The sequence below is a fragment of the Arvicola amphibius genome, chromosome 7 (genome assembly GCF_903992535.2).
Source record: "Arvicola amphibius chromosome 7, mArvAmp1.2, whole genome shotgun sequence".
In the NCBI taxonomy this organism is placed as follows: domain Eukaryota; kingdom Metazoa; phylum Chordata; class Mammalia; order Rodentia; family Cricetidae; genus Arvicola; species Arvicola amphibius.
The window spans coordinates 93,084,926-93,109,526 of NC_052053.1; the positions used below are offsets into that span (position 1 = coordinate 93,084,926).

At 43.3% G+C, this 24,601-nt stretch overlaps 2 protein-coding genes across 2 annotated transcripts in view; one reads left to right on the plus strand and one right to left on the minus strand.

The window, feature by feature from the left end:
• Ttll5 (tubulin tyrosine ligase like 5) overlaps positions 1 to 15,213 on the minus strand; it is a 213,509-nt gene extending 198,296 nt beyond the window's left edge. The window contains 3 exon segments of the mRNA XM_038335728.1: positions 7,391 to 7,497; positions 13,163 to 13,334; positions 14,792 to 15,213. Of these exon segments, the coding sequence (XP_038191656.1) occupies positions 7,391 to 7,497; positions 13,163 to 13,236 (181 nt within the window). The 5' untranslated portion in view covers positions 13,237 to 13,334; positions 14,792 to 15,213.
• Positions 15,214 to 15,269: 56 nt separating this feature from the next.
• Erg28 (ergosterol biosynthesis 28 homolog) lies at positions 15,270 to 23,757 on the plus strand. The gene is made up of 5 exons (XM_038335731.1): positions 15,270 to 15,408; positions 17,740 to 17,901; positions 20,369 to 20,459; positions 22,754 to 22,872; positions 23,006 to 23,757. Exons 2-5 carry the CDS (start codon positions 17,769 to 17,771, stop codon positions 23,083 to 23,085), a joined length of 423 nt encoding a protein of 140 aa, XP_038191659.1. The 5' UTR covers positions 15,270 to 15,408; positions 17,740 to 17,768; the 3' UTR covers positions 23,086 to 23,757.
• Positions 23,758 to 24,601: the final 844 nt, after the last annotated feature.

Sequence of the window (24,601 nt, forward strand, 5' to 3'; positions counted from 1 at the left end):
TTGGCATGAGCCTCTTGCTCTTGTATGCATTTCCTCCTGGCCCCTGGAGACAGAACCTGTGCCTTGACCCTTAGAGGAAAACCTGTAATCACATGAGCATTTACTCTGAGCTACAGCACTATAGATAGAGAGATTTATCTCTATATGCCCCTACAAACTGAGAATGTGAGCTAACAATTCTACAGGAACTCTTTTTACTACTGTTCTTTCCAGACAAAGTTTACTCCAACCCAGATCAGAGTGAATTGATGCTCCTGCCTCAGTCCCTTGAGTGCTGAGGTTACAGACACAACCTGAACACCTGGCTCCAGATCAGAGCTTTTAAAAGACAATATCCTAAACAATTCTGAATGAGAACAGTGCAGGTATCTGCAAATAGGTAGCACAATGCTCAGCCCCATCATCAAAGGCAACTACATTTTTTAAGAATTTTTATGAAAAGCTTCATAAATCCCTGCTGCTCCCACAGACACAGTAAGTGGCCTACTATAACCTTTGGTATGCACTCTATGCAAAACTGAATCATAAAGATGAGTGTGGACAAGCCAGACTTTCTCCTAAAGCCCACAGGCTTTTCCCAGCAGCCCCCGCCATTTCGTTGTCTTTATAACATCACCGTAAGAAAAACAGGCAGAAGCCTATGCACTGGTTTCTGTGCAGAACAGAACGTCAAGAGCTGTGAAGAGTGCTCCTACTGCTGTAACAAACATGCCTGGTAGCTTAAACACAAATGTGCAGTCTCCACAACCCAGTAACACAGGCCCCACCAGTCTAAGGCAAGGCTGTGACCAATCAGGCTGTGCTCCCTTCTGTGGGCTCCAGGTGGGCTATGGGTCCTTTACTTTTCAGTTTCCAATGGCCACCTCCACCCAGTGCTTTGTGGTTTATGCTCCCTTTCTCACGTTCAGAGGCAACGATGGCAGATCTAGTCTTTTTTCACCTTTACCACTCTGTTCCTGCCGGCTCCTCCTTCCATGCTAAGGAACCCTCTGGTTGCATTAAACTGGACACTCGGGGCTAATCCAGGCTAATCTTCTTACTTGAAGGTCAATGAATTAGCAACTTTAATTCCCCTTTACCATCCACATAGGTTTATATTCACAGGTTCCAGAGATTAAGACAGAGGCACATAAGGAGCCCTACTGGAACTCACCCTTTGTTCCCTAAGATTCATACTTCTCTCACATGCAAAATAAACTCAACCCGTCCCCACATTCCTGTCAACACAACCCAAAGTCTAAAATCTAATCTAAACTTATCACCTCAAAATTCTCAAATCTCATCATCTAAATCAATACGGTTCACCTTGGGACAAAACTGGTCTCCATCAGTGGACTTGAGGCAAATTATTTGCTCCCCAAATACAGTACCTAGAACTCCAGCTAGGTGGAGGCTGCTCCAAATTCAGAAACAACTTAAGGAGGAAAAAAAGAGTCACAGTATGGACTAAGGTCTAGCATTTAAATTTGCAGGCTGAGTAAAGCAAACTACCATCTCCAATGGGGGTGGACATCACTCATTCCATTGAGGGCTTAATGAAAGGGGTAGCAGTGCTCATCCTCCTCCCTCTCCTTTCCCAAGATAAACTTACGCTAGAACTGTGACTGCAAATTGAACCTGCCCACGGCCCGAGATAGAACCCCCTGCGTCTCTATATCCATCCACAGGAGGCAGGACCTGATCCTTTGGATACCAGCAAACTGCCAAATATCCTGCTTCTCAACCCCTGGAGAACCTTCACATCAGTTCTACCACAGACAAAAACTTCTTCCCCGCTAAATGCTCATGTGTACACCAAGAAGTAACAGAATGCTAGTTCAAGGTTGGCTGCAACAGAGCAGACAAAAACAAGGAACCAGCCGTTAGCACAGAGGTACCTAAGACAATAATGACATCCCTAAGGGACTTAGAAAAAATAGCATGAGGCAGAGCTGGAGAGGTGGCTCGGTGTTAAGAATACTGGCTACTTTTTACACACACAGTGCACCACTCACATACAGACAAAACTCAAACATAAAATTAGAATAAAAAATTTAAAAATAGCATGGGGTGTGAATGGTGTGGTACACCTAAAATCCCAGGACTTGGGAGACTGAGGCAGGAGAATCTAGAATTTAAGACCAGCCCAGGCTACAGAATGGGAACCCAGAAGGAAGATATAAACAATACATTTGATTTTCAAAATACATGAATAGAGCCAGCAAGAGAGCTTGGCCATCTGAATTCAGTCCCAGGAACCCACACAGTGGGAGAGAATCAACTCCTCAAATGTGTCCTCTGGCCATGCATGTGTGCACACACATCCCCTCTCTAAACACAGATATATATACACTTTGTTAAGACACCAGAAACACTCTGCAGTGGCTTCCCAAAGGGGCTGTCACCTACTATCAGAAAATCAGTTCTACATCCCAGTTGTCCAGAACAGTATTTACCAACCACATCTGACTAACCAGCAATTCAAATGTGACAGGATGACAAAGGACCAGAAATTTTTATTCTACTTTAGTTGATGGAATTTAAGTTCCTGAGGTGGACTATGTAATAAACGGGTATGGTGGCACAAGTCTGAAGTCCCAACACTGAGAAAGTGCAAGTAAGGGAACAGAAGTTCAAAGTCAGCATGGGCTCTATGAAATTCTGATCAAACATAGACAAACAAACTAACTAAAATAAATAAATAAAATGGGTACCCGATTAACTAGAACGCAGGCCAGGGTGGCTCCCCGGGGAAGAACATAATCTGGGCTCGATCCCTGGCACCAAAATATAAAACTCAAGAGCCCAAGATTAAGAATATAGAAATGTAGATTCCAAAACTAAGAATGTAGAAATAAAAAAATATAAAGTTGTACGCCTAGGAGAATGACAGCAGACCATCAGCAGCTCTCTCAGCTGCTTGAGGATTAACTATTAACAGTTAATCCTCTTCACAACCCACAGCTCTGTCTGCAAGGCTGAAGCGGCCTCTGAAAACTGAGGGTCAGCTTTCAGATAACCCCTGAGCCACTCATGACCAGCAACTGATATGAGTGAGTTGAGTTATCTTTTAAAAGATAGGATGTGCCTGACTTTTTGGTTGTGCATTTTCCCATACCCTTCCTGCTACGTGAAACTGGCACTATCAGGGGAAGTGCAGAGCTTTGGTAAACACCTCAGAAAATGTCAGAGAGAGACAATGGGCTAAATACAAAAACTAGTTTAACAGAAAAACCTTCTTAATAGAAATTGAAAAAAATAAAATAAAAGCAATTTGTATCTGAGTTTTACATTGAGATTGTAAAAATTCTTTTGTTCATGCCTAATGCTTGTTGCTTCTTGCTGTAAAAGGGGAGTTCGGAAACCGTCCATTGCCACAGCCTTGCAAGTCCAACTCCGGCTGTGGTCTTAGCTAGCTGATATGCTTTTTGTGCCACATGGAGATTTTTTTTTTAATTTTTTAATATTTTTTTTCTGGAATAAAGTTTGTTTCTGGTGTAATAGACTTTGATGGTTTGTCCACCATCTCTGCACGACCGCCGTGGACCCAACAAAAACCAAAGAAGACTCAAGGCTGGAGAGCTCCAGGGAGCCTGTACTACAGAGTAAGACTGTCTCAACACACAAAAGTTAGAAAACACCTGTGAAACAACTCCATAAATTTACCTTTTCAAATACAATGTTATGACATCTAAACACATATCAAATACTTCCAGAAAGAATTCTGTACCAAGTTGAGACACTACTGCAAGTGTAAAAAGCACATTCAATATAAAATTTTGTGAGTTTTTTATATTGAATAAATGTGAAAAATCATTATACTGGGATATCTTGGGTTAAATAAAATTCATTATTAAAGCTGGCATCACCTTTCCAATTTAAAATTACACGTGTAGCTTGCATCACACTTCCAGTGTTGGTCTACAAAAATACAAATTCACTAAATGGACATGATGGGAAGATAATAAAACGATACTCATTCTATGAGATATTTACTTTAAGCTGTAAATACCCGTGTTACCACTAAAAATCAGTTCTATTTACATGTGAAAGTACATACAATCAGGGAGGGGTTCTATGAAAGAAAAAGCCGTATTCCTAGAGTATTTCACAAACATAGAAAGCATATAAAATCAAATTAAAACTTTCAACAGATACATAGAACTGTGAAGTCAGCGTGTAATACTATGGGGTCAGCAGAACATAGCTAATGCCCCCAGATAACTTCTCAGAGGGTTTTAACTACTTAAGACCTGAGCAGACTGCATGACCTACTATTTTAAAGACGAAAAAAAAAAAAAAATCACAGATCAATTGTGCTTCATTTACAAAAAAGTATACATTAGCAAAAGTCATTAAAACTGTCATTTACATAAAAAGTAAAAAAGTTAAACCTCAAAGAACATAGAGAAATAAAGAACAAATTTAATAATATATAATGAGACAAATGTAATCGTTTTTAACGTCTTTTTTTTTCCAGTTGGGTCTTGCTAAGAAGCCCAGACTGCCATTCAACTGAAAATCCTCCTGCCTTAGTCTCCATAATGCTAGTTACAGACAAGAACCACCAGGACCTTTATCTATGGAAATGTGCAATTTAAAAGACTTGGGTTCCAGAAAACACTGACAGACTGAACTATTATTTTACATGCATGAGATGTTTTTCCTGCATAGGTGTATGCACTCAATGTATGTGCAGTGCCCCTAGAAGTCAGAAGAGAGATGGAGCCCTTGGAATTGGGGCGCACTTTTAACGAATGGGAATACAAAGATTTTGTTGTTTGTTTTAGCACAAGAAGATCAAGAGCAGCATATTTTGAGGGGACTGTTACTTCGTTACTTCTGCTGGTTTTAACCACATTTGTATTTTGATCAAATCATATTTAAGGGATTTTCTCAGCAGTGTTCAGTCATCAAGGCTTTAGAGGAAAATGGATAAATCCTGTCCCTTTAAAAGGAAGGCTAGCAACTTGCTGAGGGGATTAGAGCACAAGGGACCTTGGGAAGAGAGGAACACGCAATTCCCAAAAGTAAGTCTATAGTTCTCTCTGAAATCGCTTATTATGAGGTCATTTAAAAATAGAGCAGCCCCTATTCAACAAGAGGAATAAGCAGTCTAAGTTTTGATTGCCTGTTATGTACCAGACATTAAACAATCTCATTTGCTCCTATGATGCCTGCAAGACAGAGACTGACCCCATTTAACTAACAATGAAACTGGCAAAGAGACTTGAAGTGATCTGTCTAAGATGCACTACTTCATGCCCAAGCTGAGACATGAACTAATGACCAAGAACACAAGTATGGACTCTGCCATTCCACCTGACAGTGTTGATCCACATCCTCCTAAGTTCTGAAAACAGCTACAGCTTAACCCTGGGACAGCTAAACCCTGGGAGCTAAATCTGTCCACACCTCAAAGGCCAGTATTTCAGAGATAGCAATATTAATCCTAAAATTAGGTAGACTTGCAAAGAAACTGAACAACCAAAATAATCCTGAAGAATTCCCCATTTCAAAACTTAAAATATGCTGAGTGTGGCTGTGCATGCAATTCTAGCACTCGAAGGCAAAGGCAGGACTGGGAGAGAGCTCAGTAATTAAGAGCATCTGCTGATCTGTAAAGCACCCAGATCCAGTTCCCAGTGGCTCACAACCATATTTATTTATTTATTTACTTACTTATTTTTATTTAGTTTTTTTAGTTTTTTTAGTTTCTCGAGACAGGATTTCTCTGTGTAACCGCTATGACTATCCTGGAACTCACTTTGTAGACCAGGCTGGCCTTGAACTCACAGAGATTCACCTGCCTCTGCCTCGCAAGAGCTGGGATTAAAGGTGTGCGCTACAGTTCTAGAGGCTCCATCTCTCGTCTGAGTTCTAGGGGCACTGCATATACATGAAGTGCATACACATATGCATGAAAAATACTCATAAAATAAAAATAAATTTTTAAAGAATAATTAAGTGCGGAGGCAGAAGCAGGCAGATCTCTGTTAGTTCGAGGCCAGCCTGGTCTACAAAAGCTAGTTTCAGGACAGGCTCCAAAGCTACAGAGAAACCCTGTCCCGGAAAAAAAAAAAAAAAAAAGAGTACAGAGATTTTTGACAATAGTGCCATTAAATAGGAAATTCAGAATATTCTCTTGAACTATTTGTGCTGGGACAACTATATGTCAACACATAAGAATGATGGCAGACTCTACCTAACACTAAAAAAAACAAACTCAATATGGATCAAAGACTATTCAGCTCTAAATATAAAACCTTAACCATAAATCACATAGAAAAATTCGTGTTAGGCAGTGGCTTCTCAAACACAATTGTTAAAGGCATAAAAAACAAAATGTAGGTAAGCCATGTGCTATCAACACTAAAAAACCTGCTACTGAGAAAAAAAACAACTCACAGAAAGCAAAGCCTGCAAAAATATCCTATAGAATAGGGAAAATGAAAACCATACGTTTGATAAAGAGCAAACACTTTCACGACCCAGTAACTACAAACCTCAATTTGTAAAATAGGGGCAAAGGCTTGAACAGATAGTTCTTCAAAGAAATACAAATAGCAAAATACACATGTAAATATTTCCAGTGTTGTTAGGCATTAAGGAAGTGAAAATCAAAAACACAGGGAGATACCACTTCAGACTCCAGAGGACTCGTATCTATGAAATAAAATGTCTAGCAGCTGATGAATGGATAAATAAGATGTGGTACGTGCATTCCGTGGAATATTATCCAGCGAGGACGTGAAGGACAACATGAACAGACTGGAAGGCTGACACAAGAGCCATGTGTGTGAGTCCATCAGAGGTTTCCATCCTTCCTTTAACACAGTTCCTCATGTTGTGGTGACTCCCAACCACAAAATTATTTTTGTTGCTATTGCATAACTGTAACTTTGTTACTGTTACAAATCGCAATGTAAATATCTTTGGAGACAGAGGTTTGACAAAGGGGTCTCAACACGCAGGTTGAAAAGCACTGATTTATGTGAAATAACCGGATGGGAAAATCCATGGAAACAGAGAGATTAGTAGTTGCAAGGCGTTGGTGGTAATGAGGAAGAGAGAAGGGTTGTTTGAATGCAGATGGAGCTTACTTTGTAGATGAGAATGTTCTCAAACTAAACGCCAGTGATCAATGTGAAGGAATAAACACCAAATAATTGTACATGCTAAAGTGGTACGTTATGGTATGTGCAAATAATTACAATTTGAAAAATAAACACATATACATAATTTTGAGAAACTCAGGAAACAATTTTAAAAACTAGGAATAATATTTCAAGTAACAAGCCAATGCATGTTCTCATGGCCAAGGCCTCCCTGTCTGTATAACAAACTAACTTTTTCTAAAGTGGTCAGGATCAAACCCAGACCTTCCTTCTATGGGAGCGGTTACACCTACCTCCAATTACTCGAATATTGTTGTCCTTTGTCAAAATAGCTTCAGCATGGAAAACCAAAACTGGAATTCTCCTGCAGCCTCCAGTCCACATGATACATGGGTGATCCCTACAGGCATAATAAGACCCTGCATTAATTCACAGCTCTAAACATGAACAGACGGAGTAGACGACCATGGCTGTCCCCACCGCATACCTGCAACTCAACACAACTGTCACATTATGCCACTTAACCCTTTGCCCACACAATGAGCACAAGTGTCCCAGTTACTTGCCTGAAGCCATACAACTGTCAAATGTAAGTACAGAATTCAATGTCAGCTTTCTTCCAGGGCCTTGCTTAGAAATCACATTTAAGTAAAGTTCTGCATAGTGCACATTTTAACTCTTTGAGAATGCTGGCCAATCCATTCCTTAAATAGACTAAAATCTACTTCCTAAGTATCAATCTCTGAGAAAACTCACAAGATCACATAAGCCAGACCACAGACAGCAGGGCCAGGCTATTCCCTCCCAATGCAAAATTTCAACAGCCACACCCTGGCCAGGACACAAGTCTCTGAAACTGGGTAGCCTTGGGCCTTGCCTTGAACTGCCAAAGCTTTACAATGAAGAAAGCAAATACTTTATATAGTTTATCCTCTGTTTTCTAGTAAAAGAAACATAGATGCTTGCTGTTCTTGATGTCAGAAGCAGACAACAGTGTTACTCTAAGTTAGCTTCCGATTGCTGTGATAAAACACAAAGACCAAAAACAGCTTGGGAAGAAAGGTTTTCTTTCAGCTTACATGTTCTGATAACAGTCCATCACTGAGGAATGGAAGCCAAGGCAGAAAACCAAGCGAGGCAGGAACCTGGAGGCAAGAACTGAAGTCTAGCCATGGAGGAGTGCTGCTCACTAGCTTACTTCTCCTGGCTTGCTCAGTCTGCTTTCTTTATCTACCCAGACCACCTTGGAGTGGACCCTTCTACATCAATCATTAATCAAGAAAATGCCTTCACAGACTTGCCTACAGACCAATCTGATGGAGGCATTTTCTCAATTGAAGGTCCCTCTTCCTAGACAACCTTAACTTGTGTTAAGTTGATAAAAAACAAAAACTAAAACCTAACCAATACAGTGCCCATTTGTGAGAAATGGCATTTACAAAGTCTATTTTAAAAAAAAAAAAAAAAAAAGATGGGGCCGGGCGGTGGTGGCGCACGCCTTTAATCCCAGCACTCGGGAGGCAGAGGCAGGAGGATCTCTGAGTTCGAGGCCAGCCTGGTCTATAAGAGCTAGCTCCAGGACAGGCTCTAGAAACTACAGGGAAACCCTGTCTCGAAAAACCAAAAAAAAAAAAGATGGATGTTTTGTTTGTTTTGTTTCGGTTTTCAAGACAGGGTTTCTCTGTATAACAGCGCTGGCTGTTCTAGAACTCTCTCTGTAGACTGGGCTGGACTCAAACTCACAGAGATCTGCCTGCCTCTGCCTCCTGAGTGCTGGGATCCAAGGCATGTGCCACCATTGCTCGGCACAAAATGGATTTTGTGTATGTAGTTTGTTTGTTTTTTGATCTTAAGCACATGTAAAATGTAGATATGAATTCCTCTTCTCTCCACATACATTTTCTGCCCTACACCCCCTTCTATGTCAGTAGACACAAGAAAATAGGCAGAGTCTGGAAAGTAGCCAGAAGTCCTCGACAATCTGGCACTAGCTACAGACTGGTACCACGGTGCCTTCACATTACAGACAATAGATTACACCGCAGTGAAGAATGCCCGACGAGACTTGGCCACAATGAACAGATCCACAGCTGCAGAGAGCCAAGGCAAATCCCTGACAGAGACTCTTTCCACTCATAGTCAATGAAAAGACAAAAGAAGAAATAAATTATTAAGGGAATTATTAGCAAAGTAACCTAAAAAGCACTCTGGGTAGACGTTAAACTGTCATTAAAAGCCATGTTTTCTGACAGAGGTCAATTTCAAAAAAAAAATAAACATTTTTTTCTTTAAAAAAAAGTGACATTCACAACAGGGACTAAAGGGAAAAAAAATTCAAATTGATTAGGAAACTAAAACTTGGAAGTTTAAATCTTTTTTTATACCTGAAACTGGTATACATTACGAAATTTGCTTTGTTGGGTATGAAAGGCTTATCTTTATTGTTAGGTATGGAGGTTTATCTATTTCATCTTATGTGTATAAATGTTTGTCAGTATGTTTGTGTGCGCATCACATATGTGCCTGGTGCCTTTGAAAGCCAGAAGGTGGTGTCAGACCACCTAGAAGTGGAGTTACAGAATGTTGTAAGCTACTGCCAGGCCACTGGGAACTAAACCAGGACCTCTGAAAGAGCAGCCAAAGTCCTTAACTGCAGAGCCATCTCTCCAGCCCCATAACAAAACGTGAACGATCCTTCCTGAAACAGACCAACTGTGTGGCTGACTTTATGAAATCCTAAGAACACACTCGCTCTGGGAGGCAGACAGAGGCATAAGTAAACTAAGGACAATGTCACAGTTAGCTTCAGTCATCTCCACAGCACACCTGGAAAAAGGGAATCTCAACTCTGGAATGTGAAGCCAACACTGACAGGCTATGTGGTGATCCTAAGCCTGAGTCCAGGACTACAATGCTTTAATGGAACCTGAGGATCTGATCAGACTTCACAGATGTCTATAAGCATACAACAACTCTACGGTTTTAGATGGTGGGAGCCCTTCTAACTTTTATAACTTCTAAAATATAAGCCTACTGCTCTAGATGTAAAGAAAACGACTTTTAGTTTTTGTGCTAGTTGGTTTTTCTTAGCTTGACACAAACCTAGACACATCTGGGAGGAAGAAACCACAACTGAGACAATGACTCCGGTAGAATGTGCTGTAGGCAAGCCTGCGGGCCATCTTAATTAGTGACTGAGGCAGCCCACTGCAGGCACTACCGCCCCAGGGCAAGTGGTCCTGGGCCACATAAGAAAGCAGGCGAGCAAGTATGAGTGACGACAGTGAGCAGTGTTCCTCCAAGCCTTCCCTCCAGTTCCTGCCCTGACTTCCCTTCACTGTAGACCTGTGATCTGGACATATAAGCCGAAATAAACCCTTCCTCCCCATACTGCTTTTGCTCATGGTGTTTTATCACAGTATCAGAAACCCTAAGTCAACTTCTCAGGGTATAAAGCAAGTATCTGATAGACAAGAACATTAGCTGATGAAACCAGAGTCACCACAAAAAATAAAAGGAGTCTGCAAAAATTCCATGGATTTAGATGAACATTGGGAAGAGAACAGCCTGTATTTTCCATAAAATCTACTAGATATTTAACATTTCTCAATTATGAATATAAGCCAACAGTCACAGTTGTATTGGATTTTCCATGCTCACCACCTAAGCCTCTACTGAGAGATTAATAAAACAGAGTGGAAGAACAATTTTGGTTGGCGTTTAAAATTTTGTAAAATGAGTAAAAGACAGCACAGTGAGAGCAAAAAGGCACATGAAGGCAGAGGATTTCCCAGTTAATTATCTGAAAGAGAGTGACCCAAATACACTGTCAGATCATTAGAATTTGCTATGAACCTAATGACGATAAGTCTTTCCTCAAAACTTAATTAATGCTTCAATTATTTTTCAAACTCTATTGACTTCTATCTTATAAAGTCTACAGTGAATGCAGTAACCAATGCCTTACACTTATATGGTGCTTCACAACTTTACCAAGTAATTTCATACACAGTATTTGAACCTAATCACATTCCTTCCAATTAGCCTGGCAGTTACTCGGGTTATGGAGTACAAGTTCTAAAGGAACAGAAAACACATCTTAAACTAGGAGCGGTGACTCATTCATACCTATAATCCCAAGCACTCAGCAAGCTGAGGCAGGAGGATTGCTATGCATTTGAGGCCAGGTTGGGTTACCTAGTGAATTCCAGGACACCCTGACCTCCAGATTGCGATTAGGTGTTTATTTGTTTACAAATATATATGCATACATTTGCATGTATATACATTTATAAAAGGATAATAAAGAACACATAAATTTGGAGAGGGAAAGTAGGAGGGAGAAATGATGTAAATACAGTATATACATGAAAGTTTAAAATATATTTAAGTAAGCTATCTTAACATTAAATCAGCTTAATAATTAAATAAGTTATCTTAACAATAAATCAGCTTTTCTCTTTTGTATCAAGCAAAAACACGAGAAGTAAAACCCTTTAAAATCCAGGAGGGCTAACTAAGCTCAGACCTCAACCCATCTCTTCTCTGTAAGGGCTCTTGAAGGTCGTTTAATGAGTTTAACAAAGTAGAAATAACATCTTCAAAGTAAAATCTTTCAAGCTCTACATCACATGAGCTACCATCCTCGGAGCTGCACTTGGCAATGTTAATCATTTTCATTATGAGGATCCAGCAACCAAGAAAACTGCCTCTTGCGGGGAGGTGGTGGTGGCACATGCCTTTAATTTCAGCACTTGGGAGACAGAAGCAGACGGATCTCTGTGAGTTCAAGGCCACCTTGGTCTACAAAGCAAGTTCCAGGACAGCCAGGACTGTCAGAGAAACTCTGTCTGGAAAAAAAACAAAAAAAGAGGAAGTTGACTCTAAACCTCAAAAAACTCCAGAGAGCCAGCGCCACAGGCTGCAGAACCCCAGCATCCTCGCAGAGAGCCAGCGCCACAGGCTGCAGAACCCCAGCGTCCGCGCAGAGAAGCCAGCGCCACAGGCTGCAGAACCCCAGCCTCCGCGCAGGAGCTGCTGCGGCTCTTTATATTATCACTGCTCTTTAGCTGTAAGGGGTTTTGAGAAAACTAGCATAGTCAAGGTCAGAGCTAGGAAAATAACTTTTCATCCATCTCTAAAACTTTCAAAATCTTAAATTTTCAATTATTAAACGCTACAGTCAAGAGTGAACCTGACACGAGGCTGGCAAGATGGCTCCATGGATAAAGGTGCTGGTCACCACATGTGACCCGAGTTCGAGTCCCAGAACCCACATGGTGGGAGGACAGAACAGACTCCACAAGCTGTGCTCTGGCCTCCGCTGCACGGCAGCATGTGTGCCCCACCCCCAACACACATGAACACTAAAATAAATAAATGTAAAAAAAAAAAAATTTAAGTTCACACAATGGGGCCAGGGAGATGGTTAAACAGGTAAACGTACTTATTTATAAACCTGGAGACCTGAGTTCAATCCAGAAACCCACAAAAAAAAAAAAAGAAAAAGAAAAAAAGCCAGATGCAGGGACTAGATAGATGGCTCTACAGTTAAGAGAGCTTCCTGCTCCTGCAAAGGACCCAGGTTTATTTCCCAGCTGCAACCCCAGCTCCAGGGGATCCCATGCTCTCTGGTCTCCTCAGGAACCTGCAGGCCCATGGTGCATATAAACTCAAGCAGGCACATGCAAGCCTTTGAAAATATGTAAATATATTGTTTCAAAGCCAGATGTAGAGGAAGCACAACAGGAATGGAGACCCTACCTCAAAAACAAAGTGGAAAAAGGAAAAAAACAAAAACAAACAAACAAACAAAACAAACAAAAAATAAATAAATAAATAAACCATAAGCTCACCTGAGCTCCTACCTGAACTCTACAACATCTAAAGCTGATATTCTCTCACAAGCCTGGAAACATACAGCCCAGCCTTTACATTTCTGACAGTGGAAAGGGAAGTAAATAACAGGATGCTGGCATCAGTCACAGGGGAAAAACACCAGAGCAGGGATGTTAGCTATGAGCAAGAGAAGCGACTTTCCACCCCAAGGGCTTGCTATGACTTACTCTTGGTTTACCAGGTCCTCATCCTCTGAGGATGATGCTGTTTCCTCCAGGTCCCGGGCCATCACAACTGGCATTTCCTTTAGGGTTTGTCATGCAGTCAACAGACAGAGGCCTCAGAGACCTTTCTTCCTTGCAGTTTCACTGGATCAAACAATTTGGATGGCACAGACTCCTGCGAGAAAGTCAGAGGATTTCAAATACAATGCAGATGGGCACTTCGAGGTTTTGGGCACAATGTTTAAAAATGAATGAAAAGGAATATATTCCTAAATATTATCCAACCTCTAGAAGCTCACCTTTTGCCAGAGTGTACCTCATATGCCACAAAAACCAAAATTATTTTTTCTTTTCTTTTTGTTTTTTGTTTGTTTGTTTGTTTTTGGTTTTTTTTTTTTTTTTGAGACAAGGTTTCTCTGAGTAGCCCTAGCTCTCCTGAAACTCAATCTGGCTGGCCTCAAACTCTGAGCTCTACCTGCCTCTGCCCCTGCCCCAACCACCCCTTAGTGCTGGGATTAAAGGCATGTACCACCACATCCAGCTTAAGATTTTTTTTTTCAAACACAGTGTCTCTGCTATATCTAAAAAGCTATTACTAAATTTGAGTTCCTCACTTTTCATATATAGCAAATGTAGCATGCACCAAAAAGGACGGCTTTAGGGCACTCTGACATGGATAGCTGACTGCCTAAATTTAGACAAGTCTTTGCTAGACGAATCTGATGAGGATCAAAACAAAAATTCAAGGTCCACAACACTTGTGACTATTTATACAGACTCTGCCATAAGCAAACAAACATGATGTTATGTTTCTAGGAAAACCAACTCAACTTAACTTTTAATAAAAGTGTAAAGAAAATGTTTCCTCTCACCAGGAATGACATAATAGCTGGGGAGTAGGGAGCCAAACACTCTTAATAATTTTTCTGTTACTAAAAATTTACACATTTTAATTCAAACCTAAAGTAGATATTAAAAATAGGACATGTTCAACTCTGCATTTCTAACTTCAAACTTACTATGGAGGAAAAGTTCGTGTTCGTTGTTTTAGAAGAAATAGAGACACATAGAAAAAACGCTCGTTAATCAGAGATAATCGGTTTGGGGCAATTTTCCAAACATTTGCTTGTCTATGCATACACGACAAGACCAAGCAAACGAAGCAACTGCAGCAGGCGGCAACAGCTACACATCTTCAGCAGAAATCGGCAGCATCTGGCAACCTCAATGATTCTTTTCGGATGGTTCCTAAAGGGATTTCTCGATCTTTCCCAAAACGCTTAAAAGACGTTTGTCTTTTAAGTTAAACTAAAACCTCCAAGCAGGAAGGATGCCCACCTTCCCTTGGCTCCTTGACGAGCAAGACAAGACAGGGTGCTCTGACTATTAGAGACACTATGCCTAAGGAAGTCCTTGTCCCTCCGGGGATCTGCCGCCAGCTCCATCCCAGCTCACCCCAACCCTAGGCGGCTCCGCAGGTGCTACGCTGGCAAGGACGCGGCGACTGTGCCGCAGCGCTTCTGCCCAGCACGCCCGGAAGCCAACAGCTGCTCCGGGGCTCGGAGGGAACCGCAGCGGCGCCCACCCAGCCTTGGGGCGTACCTCCCCGGAGCGCGCCCAGCAGGCGTTTACCTGTCTCATCTTCTCATAGCTCGGGGCTGGCAGGCGGGGACCGCGCTCAGCTTCACCTCTCTCCTCCTTCCCCAGTCGGAATCAACGCAGCCGCCGAAGGCTGCTTCCCCCGTTACTACAACAACCAACAAGCAACCGCCCGCTCGGAGCCACTGCGCAGGCGCCTGCCAGCGGCGCGAACAACGCTCGACTGCGGGCGCAAACGGATGGCGTCATCACGGCGCGCCCGGGCGCCGGCGTAGAGCCAGGCTGTCGCCAGAAGGATTTCTTGGCTTCTTTACTTTCTGCGTTTTCCCCACCCCTAAAAGACTGATTCCAAACCCAGAGTTCCGCCGCGCTCGACAGAAGGATTTACCGCGTGAGCGGCGCAGCGGGGAGAGGCTTAGGCGTCCGCAACCGCTGATTGGCAGCAAAGGGGTTCACTCCCTATCGCCTGCTCGAACTGAACCAGCCCAGCCAATGGGAGCGAGGACTGACAGGAACGACCCAATCCTAGAGCTCGACTGAGGGTGGGGGCGGGGACAGTGGCCCGGGTGGACTTGGGACTGGCGCTGTCCTGGGGGAGCTGGTTTGTGGATGCTGCTGGTTCTCGTGCTGCAGTAGTACTGGGTCGTCAGGTAGGAGAATTTGGAATGGGATGTAGGTGTCCGTGTTGCATACGAATGAGACTATCTGAAGAGTTTAGGAATGTGGGGGTTGCCTGGGAAGCTACCTTTTGGGAGGGGAAGGAATCTAGAAACGATGTCCAAGGGGGTGCTAGGAAAATGGAGAGCGTTTGCTAAATTCTGGGGACAGGTGAATGAACGAGCAGTCACTTTGAGCCTCGTTCTGTGCAGGGAGCTTTCTCGTTTTCTCGTGTAATTCTCAAGTAACCCTTAAGATAAATGTTTGTATCCCCAATTTACGGATGAGAAAACTGGGGTTGTGGAGTCTCAGTGACTTGCCTGAGACCCCAGAGCTGAGTGGTGGAGCTAGGATAGGAATCCCTCTTTCCTAATTGCTAATTAGCATTGCATCAACGCTAAACTGGGTCTGAACAAAATTTGGAAATTAATACTGTAAATCCCGCCCCTCCCATCAGCTCAAAACTCCAGGGAAATGGTTTTGAGGAATTGGTAGAGCAATACGGAAATACGCTGGTTGTGTCTTCATCAGCTCTCTGCTGAGATTTCTAAGATCTGTAGAATGGAAGGCATACGGTCTGCATTCTATTGAAAGGGAGTATGTGTGAAGGTGCAGCTTTTTTAACTAAGTCAAATTAAGTCTGGTGTTGACAAAATAAAGAAAAGTGGATCTTGGCCTAAGCTGTGAATGTCTGTGAGGGCCAGAGACTCGATAGACTGGGACGGTCTGTGTTTGTGTTTCCCCTGGATTCTCCCTTCTTCTCCTGACGCCCTTTTTAGTTGGATTTTGGTCACTTCACTTTACTATCAGTGCTGGGTAGTGTGGAATCTTACAGTAACGTATTACCACAGTGATAAAGGCAGACTGATAGTTTTTACAGCTTTCAGGACAAAGAAGTTAGCCTGACAACAGATCAATGAAGGGCCAAAATTATGATGATCATGATAAATTATCTCTGTGGAATCATTTAGATAAAACTGATGGAAATCACTACTCAACAAGGCTTGATCTAAACAAAAGGTATAGAAACTCACTCTTCTACCATCTGAAGACAACAGTGTTTCTGGTGTGTTTAGCTTCCTCAAAAAAAAAAAAATGGGAACTTGGCTGTACATAGTGGCAGACGTCTTTAGTTCCAGCACTCAGGAGGAAGAGGCAGATGAATCTCTGTGAGTTCAAGGCCAGCCTGGTCTAGGTAATGAGTTCCAGACCAGCCAGGGCTACATAGTAAAACCCTGTCTCAAAACAAGTAAATAAATATTTTTTTTTAAGATTGGAACTTCGTCAAAATATTCATGGGGAGGTAGTATTTACACAGTCATTTCAACAGACCATGGCACTCTGCCGTATATTAACTTTGTTACCTAGGCAAATCACTTAGCTACTAGTTCTGAGCTCCATCTGTAAAATGGAAATACTAGTAGTGCCTGCCTATGGTGATATAGGTAGTGAGTGAGATATAATGTTAGGTACATGGGGCAAGTAGAGGGCACCAGTTCCCCCTAACTGATAACTAGTGTAGTTTTTCTTACAGCCCAACACCAAGCCAAGGAAGTTTTGTTTTGTTTTTTGTTTGTTTTTTAATCTTTTTAGATTGTTTTAGTTTATGTAACATGATGTATCTGGGAACCAAGCAGAGGAAAACTAAGAATACCAGTTGGTCAACCACACCATAGCTTCCACTCAAATGGACAGTACAGCTTCTATAAGTTTGGAAGCATGTCATCAGTATCCAGATATCTGAGTAGATTTAGAACCACCTTTGAATCACTTGAATCGCAAAGGAATGACATGAAGAGATGAAGATCGGTTCTAATTGCAGGCAAGGGGATGGAATTCTGGCTTACAGCAGTACTGTGCTTCAGGGGGGTGACTCAACAGAGGCAAATGCTGCGCATTGTGCTGCAGGGTCACCATTCATCACCCTCATCACAGTGACTGAGCACCGGCAGCAACACAAGCTTCACCCAGAAACCAATTCTGTCGCTTTATAGAAATATTAGTCCACCCCATTTCTTCTGCTCCCCTTCTTGCCATTTCTTTCCTGCTAGAATTTCCACCCATTGTGTTCTTTTTTAGCCTCGGTCACTCTGAACAAAGTTCAGCATACCTCCGCGTAGGGCAGATATTCCTAGGCATCACGTCAAGTGAAAGCGATGTGGCAAGAAAATGGGGTTGCTCCAGAGGACGCGAGGAGGAGGCTGTGACGTGTACTGCCAGCGTCCCTCAGACCAGCTCTTGCTAGTGGGACCCAGACTAACCCCAGAGATGAGAGAGCTGTGATGGATGAGGAAGTACCTTCATTATGTCCTCTTTGTTTCCAGGGCAAAGCACCCTCTCTGTGAGGGGAATCATGAGCCGCTTCCTGAACGTGTTACGAAGCTGGCTGGTTATGGTGTCCATCATAGCCATGGGGAACACGCTCCAGAGCTTCCGAGACCACACCTTTCTCTATGAGAAGCTCTACACCGGCAAGCCAAACCTTGGTAAGAAGTCAAAAGAACATGCCTGTAATCCTAGCGCCCAAGAGGATAGGGCAAGAAGATTGAGAGTTCAAAGCCAGACTGGTCAATTTGGTGAGACCCTATATCAAAAAATAAATTGTCGGGCATGGTGGCACACACCTTTAATCCCAGCATTGGGACAGCAGAAGCAGAACTCTGCAAGTTCAAGGCCAACCTGGTCTACAAAGTGAGTTCCAGGACAGCCAGGGCTGTTACACAGAGAAACCCGGTCTCAACTCCCTGCTTCCCCCCCCCAAAAAAATTAATTAGAATAATAAAAAGAAAAGAATGTAAAGAAGTGTATTCTGTGTAGCACTGGCCTAGCTGTTAATTCCTCATTTGGGCTATAGATCTGAACAAACCAGGCTACCTAGTCAGTCAAAACACAGACACTTCTTTTCTTTTTTTTTTTTTTTTTTTTTTTTTTTTTCGTTGTTGGTTTTTTTTTTTTTTTTGGTTTTTCGAGACAGGGTTTCTCTGTAGCTTTGGAGCCTGTCCTGGAACTAGCTCTTGTAGACCAGGCTGGTCTCGAACTCACAGAGAACAGACACTTCTTTTCATCTCCAAATCTAATCATTCAAACCTGCCTGGGACTCTAGTTCTAGAAATATCCCGCTGGTTCTGTTGCCTAATCCAGTCTTGGTAGCCACTAGAGAAATAGAATTGTAGGAAGCACTTGACCCTTTTTTTTTTCCCAGTTATTTCTGGACACCTCTCCATTCAGTTGACCTTACCCTGGACAATAGATGTGTTCAGAAGCACGTGCATAAAGACAAGCAAGGAAATAGAATGACATATTGACTCTGGGGTGCTATTAGAAATCCACAAAGAGACGTTTTACTGTTTCTCAGTGCCCTCATCAGAAATCAGGTCATGGCACACATGGCTCATCATCTATGTAATAGGTAGACAGGTACCCAGCCAAGATTTTCCCAAACTGAGCTCTAGTCCAAGTGAATACTCCAAATCCCTCCAGATTTCTCTCTGAAAGTAAAACTTCCAGCTCACAGTGACCTTTCCCAACTCACGAAGCTCTCCACTGCTTATCTGTTCTCTGCAGCTGGCACTTCGCGCCATTGGCACGGGGGTACTTGGAGCTGGCAGCTCTGTCACATTTATAGCTAACCCAGATCCAGGCTCTGACCTACTCATTCCTCTGCAACACGTAGGTAGGAATGAAATTAAGTAGGCTGAGGCTTACTTTGAACAAAGTTCAGATATAATGGGAGTCAAGAATCTGGAAATGTGAGCAGGAAGGACTTTTTCTTGCTGCTCAGTTGCTGTCCCAGGTGGTCATGGAACTTGTATAGTTGCACATCACAAAATATTAGAAATTATCTGGAAGTGGAGAGGGCATCTTCTTGCCCAGAGAGAGAGGAGAGCGTGCACACGTGTGTTGGCAGAACAGTGCTCTAGTGCCCTAGACATGTAAACTTTCACTTGATCCTTGTCAGTTTTGCGAATATCACACTAAAGGATTCTTCATTTGAAAAGCCATCTACTTGGTTTCTAGAGAATGTGTGGCCAAATGGCTGACATTTCAAGTATTTTCTCATTACGCTCTAAAAGGTCCTTGGTGTGAATTTAGCGGAGTTATCTGCATTTCCAATGGCAAATGAATTAAGCCCAAGTGAAAGTTAATAAACTCGGTTGTCGACTTTGTTCATTGATCCCCACCCCACCCCCAGTGCTGGGAGTCAAACCTAGGACGTCTTATCTTGCATGCTGGGCAAGTGCTTAACAACTGAACTACTCCCAGATTTTTTTTTTTTTAAATAAGAAAAAAAATTCTATAAGAAAGAGATCAGCAAAAGAACTAGCCATGTTTTGCAGTTTGAACATCTGAAATCCACAGGGTGCTTCAGTTCACTGGTTCTACAGTTAAGTTACACAAGCAGGGTGTTTGTGGAAAGTACTCATGCCAGGACTCATCTCTAGAGAATCTGATGTAACTCATCAGGTGTCCAGAGCTTGGGGATTTTATAAAACTCCTTCAGGTGACACAGAAAGCGCTACTATTCAAGAGCCACTGTTACAGGGAAATGTGACTTGAATCTTCAAGGCAAGCTATTTAATTCAGCAACATCACAGTGAAGCTACCAAGAACAGAGACCCCAGGAACCCTCAGTGAGATAGTATTTTTTTTTTTTTACACTTCTGTGTGCACAAGAAGCCATCCTGGTTTGTGCATCGTCGCAACAGAGAAGGTCTAAGACCTCTGAAAGCCCATGCCTTGAACACATCTATGTTGGTGCTGGCGTCTGGTCCTGCTAGGCTTCTGTGTGTTCAGACCATCTCTGCAGCATTCCCTTCCATTCCGCTCCTCAGGGTCCCCCACAGGGAGGTCAGGCTCAGCTACCTTCTGTGTCTCACCAGGGAAGTAGACTAGCTTAGGGCAAAGCTCACTTCGGCCCTCCCCTTCTCACCGTTCTTGTTCTTTACTACACAGTGAATGGCCTCCAAGCCCGGACCTTTGGGATCTGGACGCTGCTCTCATCGGTGATTCGATGCCTCTGTGCCATTGACATCCACAACAAAACGTATGTCAGGGAAAAGAAGGCCTTTGGCTTCCTTTTGTTGCCAGTCAGGCTCCACACATGTGCACTGCCCTGCTGTTGGGACCTGTTAAATCACTTTACGGTATTAGCATAGAGCTGCACCATTCCTTCCGGGCCTGAAATACTGTTAGGCCTGACAGCATAGCAAATGACGTTGCCATTGACTATTGGCCTGTATCGGACCTCTTGACTGGAACCCACCTTCTATCTAAGAACTCTAGTGCTGTGCTCAGTTTAGCCTTGGAGTTCTGTTTTGGTTTTATTTCCCAGTGCTGCTGGATCAAATGAAGGCCCTTGAGCACAGTCAATATATGCTCTAGCCCTGAGCTATATCCCTAGTCCTATACATATGTTTCACACAATCCTCATTAATCAGGAACGACCAAAAAGTCATGAAAAGAGAGAAACTCACAAGTAAGCTGAAAGAGACCCATGAGGAGGTCAGTCAGTAAGGGAAACATGTATGCTGCCTCTCCAAAGAGGAAGATGAAAATAAACAGGTGCAGGCCATCCGAGCCTCTTGTCTAGATGATGCCATACCCAGTCTTGGCCACTGGAGGGGGCTCAAGCTTCCCGGCAGTAATCACTATCTCGGCTGAAGCAGCCATTGCTCAATTCACTGGGTGAAGCTGTCAAAGGGCCAACCTTACACTGAAATCTTTTTATCTTGTCCCTCCCCCTCGGCATCTGGGGAAGAGAGAAAGCAACAATATTTATGGCTCCTCTGGTTTTTCCAGGAGCTTTCACCTACATGACCTTGCCTCAGTCTCTCAGCAGCCCCTAGGGAGAGAAGGTAGTGATTTTCATTACTGATTTTGTAATATAAATATTAAAAACTCAATTAACTTAAGCAGAGGAAGACTGACTCAAGTGGGATTTGAAGCAAAACTATTAGCCCTTTGATCTTTCCATCTTTATTTTTAATTTTTTTTAAACTTGAAACTGGATTACATGTCCTAGATTGGACACATATTTTTAGAAGCAGTATGGTTTAGTGGAAACTGCCTGGGGTCAAGAATGAAAGCAAGGAAAACACATTCTGCTCTCAGTGTTGCCGGTAGCTGGGTTTGTTGTCTGCTTTCTCTGTACCCTGGTCTCATCTATAAAATGATAATAGATATCTGTTCTACCTCTCTGGGTGAATGAGAAGAAGGGAGGATGGAATAAGGGTTGCAGCTTCTGTTAGCTGTGCACGGAGAGTGAACAGAAATTCATTCTCACCCTCACCCCTCAGAGTTTTCCCGCCTCCAGCCCAGAGCAGTTGCAAATGCTGAGTTAATGTTTCCAGTCACTTCTAGCTTAGGACTTTGATCCATTGACCTCTGACATGCAGCCTGAGCTTATTCCCTCCCTAACCAGAAACATGCATACACGCAACACACGCACTCACGCAACATGCACCAGCATGATAAAAACCAATTTAAGACACTGGGTACTTTTGAAAAGGGGAGGGAGGAGAAGGCAGTCAGGGTAGGCTAAGGGTGCACAGATGTTTCCACTTTTGTAATGTTTATTTCTCTGTAATATAAAAGTATCCAGCTGGGGATCTAGCTCAGAGTCAGAATGCTTGCCTGGCATTCATTAGTCCCTGAGTTTGATCCCCAGAAGTGAAAAGAACCAAAAGTGTCCGAATGTGAAAACCGGTAGGGCTGAGTCTTGGTCACACTATGCTTCGTTACAGTTTACTGTTTACTTGGAGTATGTCCTAATTTTTTTTCATAGTTTACAAAAAACACAGATACCTGAAAGTCAGGTGGTCAGCCACCATCTCATCGTCAAAACTGAGGAGCAAGTTCTCCTCCTCTGGAGTTGCTGTGTGACCTCCCCAGACCAGATTTTAGGCCAAGACATAAACTAGCAAACCTGTACTGCAAGAGCATCTGAGGGCCTCTTGCCACTTAAAACACTCATTTACGGTTCTCTCACACAGCACTGGCTGGCTCACGGCCAGACACCTGCTAGGGTAGGCTTTGGCTAGCGTCTGTCAGCTGGCACTGAGCACGTGAGTATGTTTGATCCAGAACTGCTGCACGGCCCAAGTCTGCCATCCAGATTCTCTCATGGTGACGTCTCTCTACCTTGCTAAGCCATAGAGGCCCACTGTGACTGCTTGGCCCGTGCCTCAAAGGTCTCGAGTTTTGCCCCAGGAGAGTAGAACTTGAAGTGATTAAATAGCCAGGTTTCTAAGGAATGTGTCACTGTGTCCAGTCAGCTGACACCCTCTGCAGTGCTGCACCAAACACATAGTCACTCTGGTTCCCATCTGTCCCTTACAGACTCTACCACATCACACTCTGGACCTTCTTCCTCGCCTTGGGACACTTCCTCTCGGAGTTGTTCGTATTTGGAACAGCAGCTCCCACAGTTGGTGTGCTGGCACCCCTGATGGTGGCAAGTAAGCACCAAGCCACCCTAGACCCCCTGCGGTAGTGACCCCTGCGGCGGTGGGGCTGGTGCGGAGCACAGGTGTGTTGGACTTGTGGGGTGCAGTTTTTAGAGCCACCGCTAATCTTCTCTCTGCGTTGAAGGTCTCTCCATCCTGGGTATGCTGGTTGGGCTCCGGTATCTAGAGGCAGAACCAGGATCCATACAGAAGAAGAGAAACTGAAGCTGAGGCCAGCCTTGCCACCTCCAAAACATCATCGTCTTCCACCTTGGCTATCTTTGTTCTTCGTCCTCTGTCCTTACATCATTTCTTTTCCTTAGCTCCTTCATCTAGGTTCAGCATCTTTAGCTTTTGGGGTTTTGGGTTTTTAATGTTTTTAAATATTTAAGATATTCATACATATGTAACATGTATATATAATTTAGAGTCATCTAAGAAATATTCTGTTACATTAATCAAAGTCAAGAAATCCTCAGAAGCCCCCCACACGTCCATGTGCCCTCCCTAACTGGACCCCACCCCACTCCCAGGCTCCCTTTTCCAGTCTTTCACTTTTTCCGTTTATCGTCATTCCTTGCTTTGACTTGTGCGCTGGGAACATGAGAACTGTGAACTCAAGCTGCTGCCTGCCCAGAGCAGCTGCAGCCAAGGGCTGCTTCCAGGGATCATCCACACATCCAGGCCTCCTTTCTGCTGCTGGACCCCAAGACTCTGACCCATCTAAGGGACAGGCAGTTCTTCCGAGAAGGGCTGCCCTCCGTGTGAGCAGGACCAGGCTTCTCTTTTATCTACAGCTGGATAAAGGTTGGAAGAGTCTGGACTGTTTTTAGACCTTTCAGTCAGTTGTATTTGTGTAATGCCTTTTGTAATAAATAGAAAAACCTTCTATTCTGATCAGTCTTTGTACTTTGACCTTTCCTAAGGGCCTCTTACACTCCATGAGCCCCAACACCAGAGCAGCGGAGCTTTCTGCATCTTTCTGTCCACTGCAGAGAGCAGGGCGGCTCGAGGCCCTGGAAAGCCTGGCTGCCTCTAGCTCCTCGTGGTCGCTGGCTTACTTGTCTTCTTGATGCCAGATCTTCCTTCTCCCCTCTTTACCTTCAGGATTCCACATGGACAGCACAACAGTGATGGCCCTTTCCCATGCTCTTCCCAAAGAAGTAGATTCCTGAGCACAGATACCAAAGGTAGAATGAAGCAGCCTTGGAGGAACAGCCATGAAGGTGTAAGGAAGCAAGGTCAATGCCTCCATGTGAACAACATTTCTGAGCACTGCTCCAGAGTGGCCACCAACACTGTATATTCAGTAAGCTAGTCATTATTTCAACAAACACCTCTGAGTATTTTTCCATGTTAGATCCTCAGGATGGAGACATGAACAACATAGACGAGGGCACTGGCCTCACACAGGATAACAAGTTCCACGAAACAGCCAAGAACTTCAGACAGAATTCTGTAAGGAAGCAGGTGTTTGAATCAAGAGGCGGAGGGAGGAACAGTTGCAGAATTATCTCTTTGTGCACTGTGAAGATGTGTCCCTTGGGTTGGTTTAATAAAAAGCTAAACGGCCAATAGCTAGACAGGACTTTGGGGGCAGAGAGGACGCTGGGAAGAAGGAATGCAGAGCAAGTAGCATAGGCATTACAAAGTAAAGGTAGCTGAGCCTTAAAAGGACGTAGATGAGAAGATAGGGTCAATTTAAGTTATAAGAGCTAACGGGACAAGTCTAAGCTGAGAC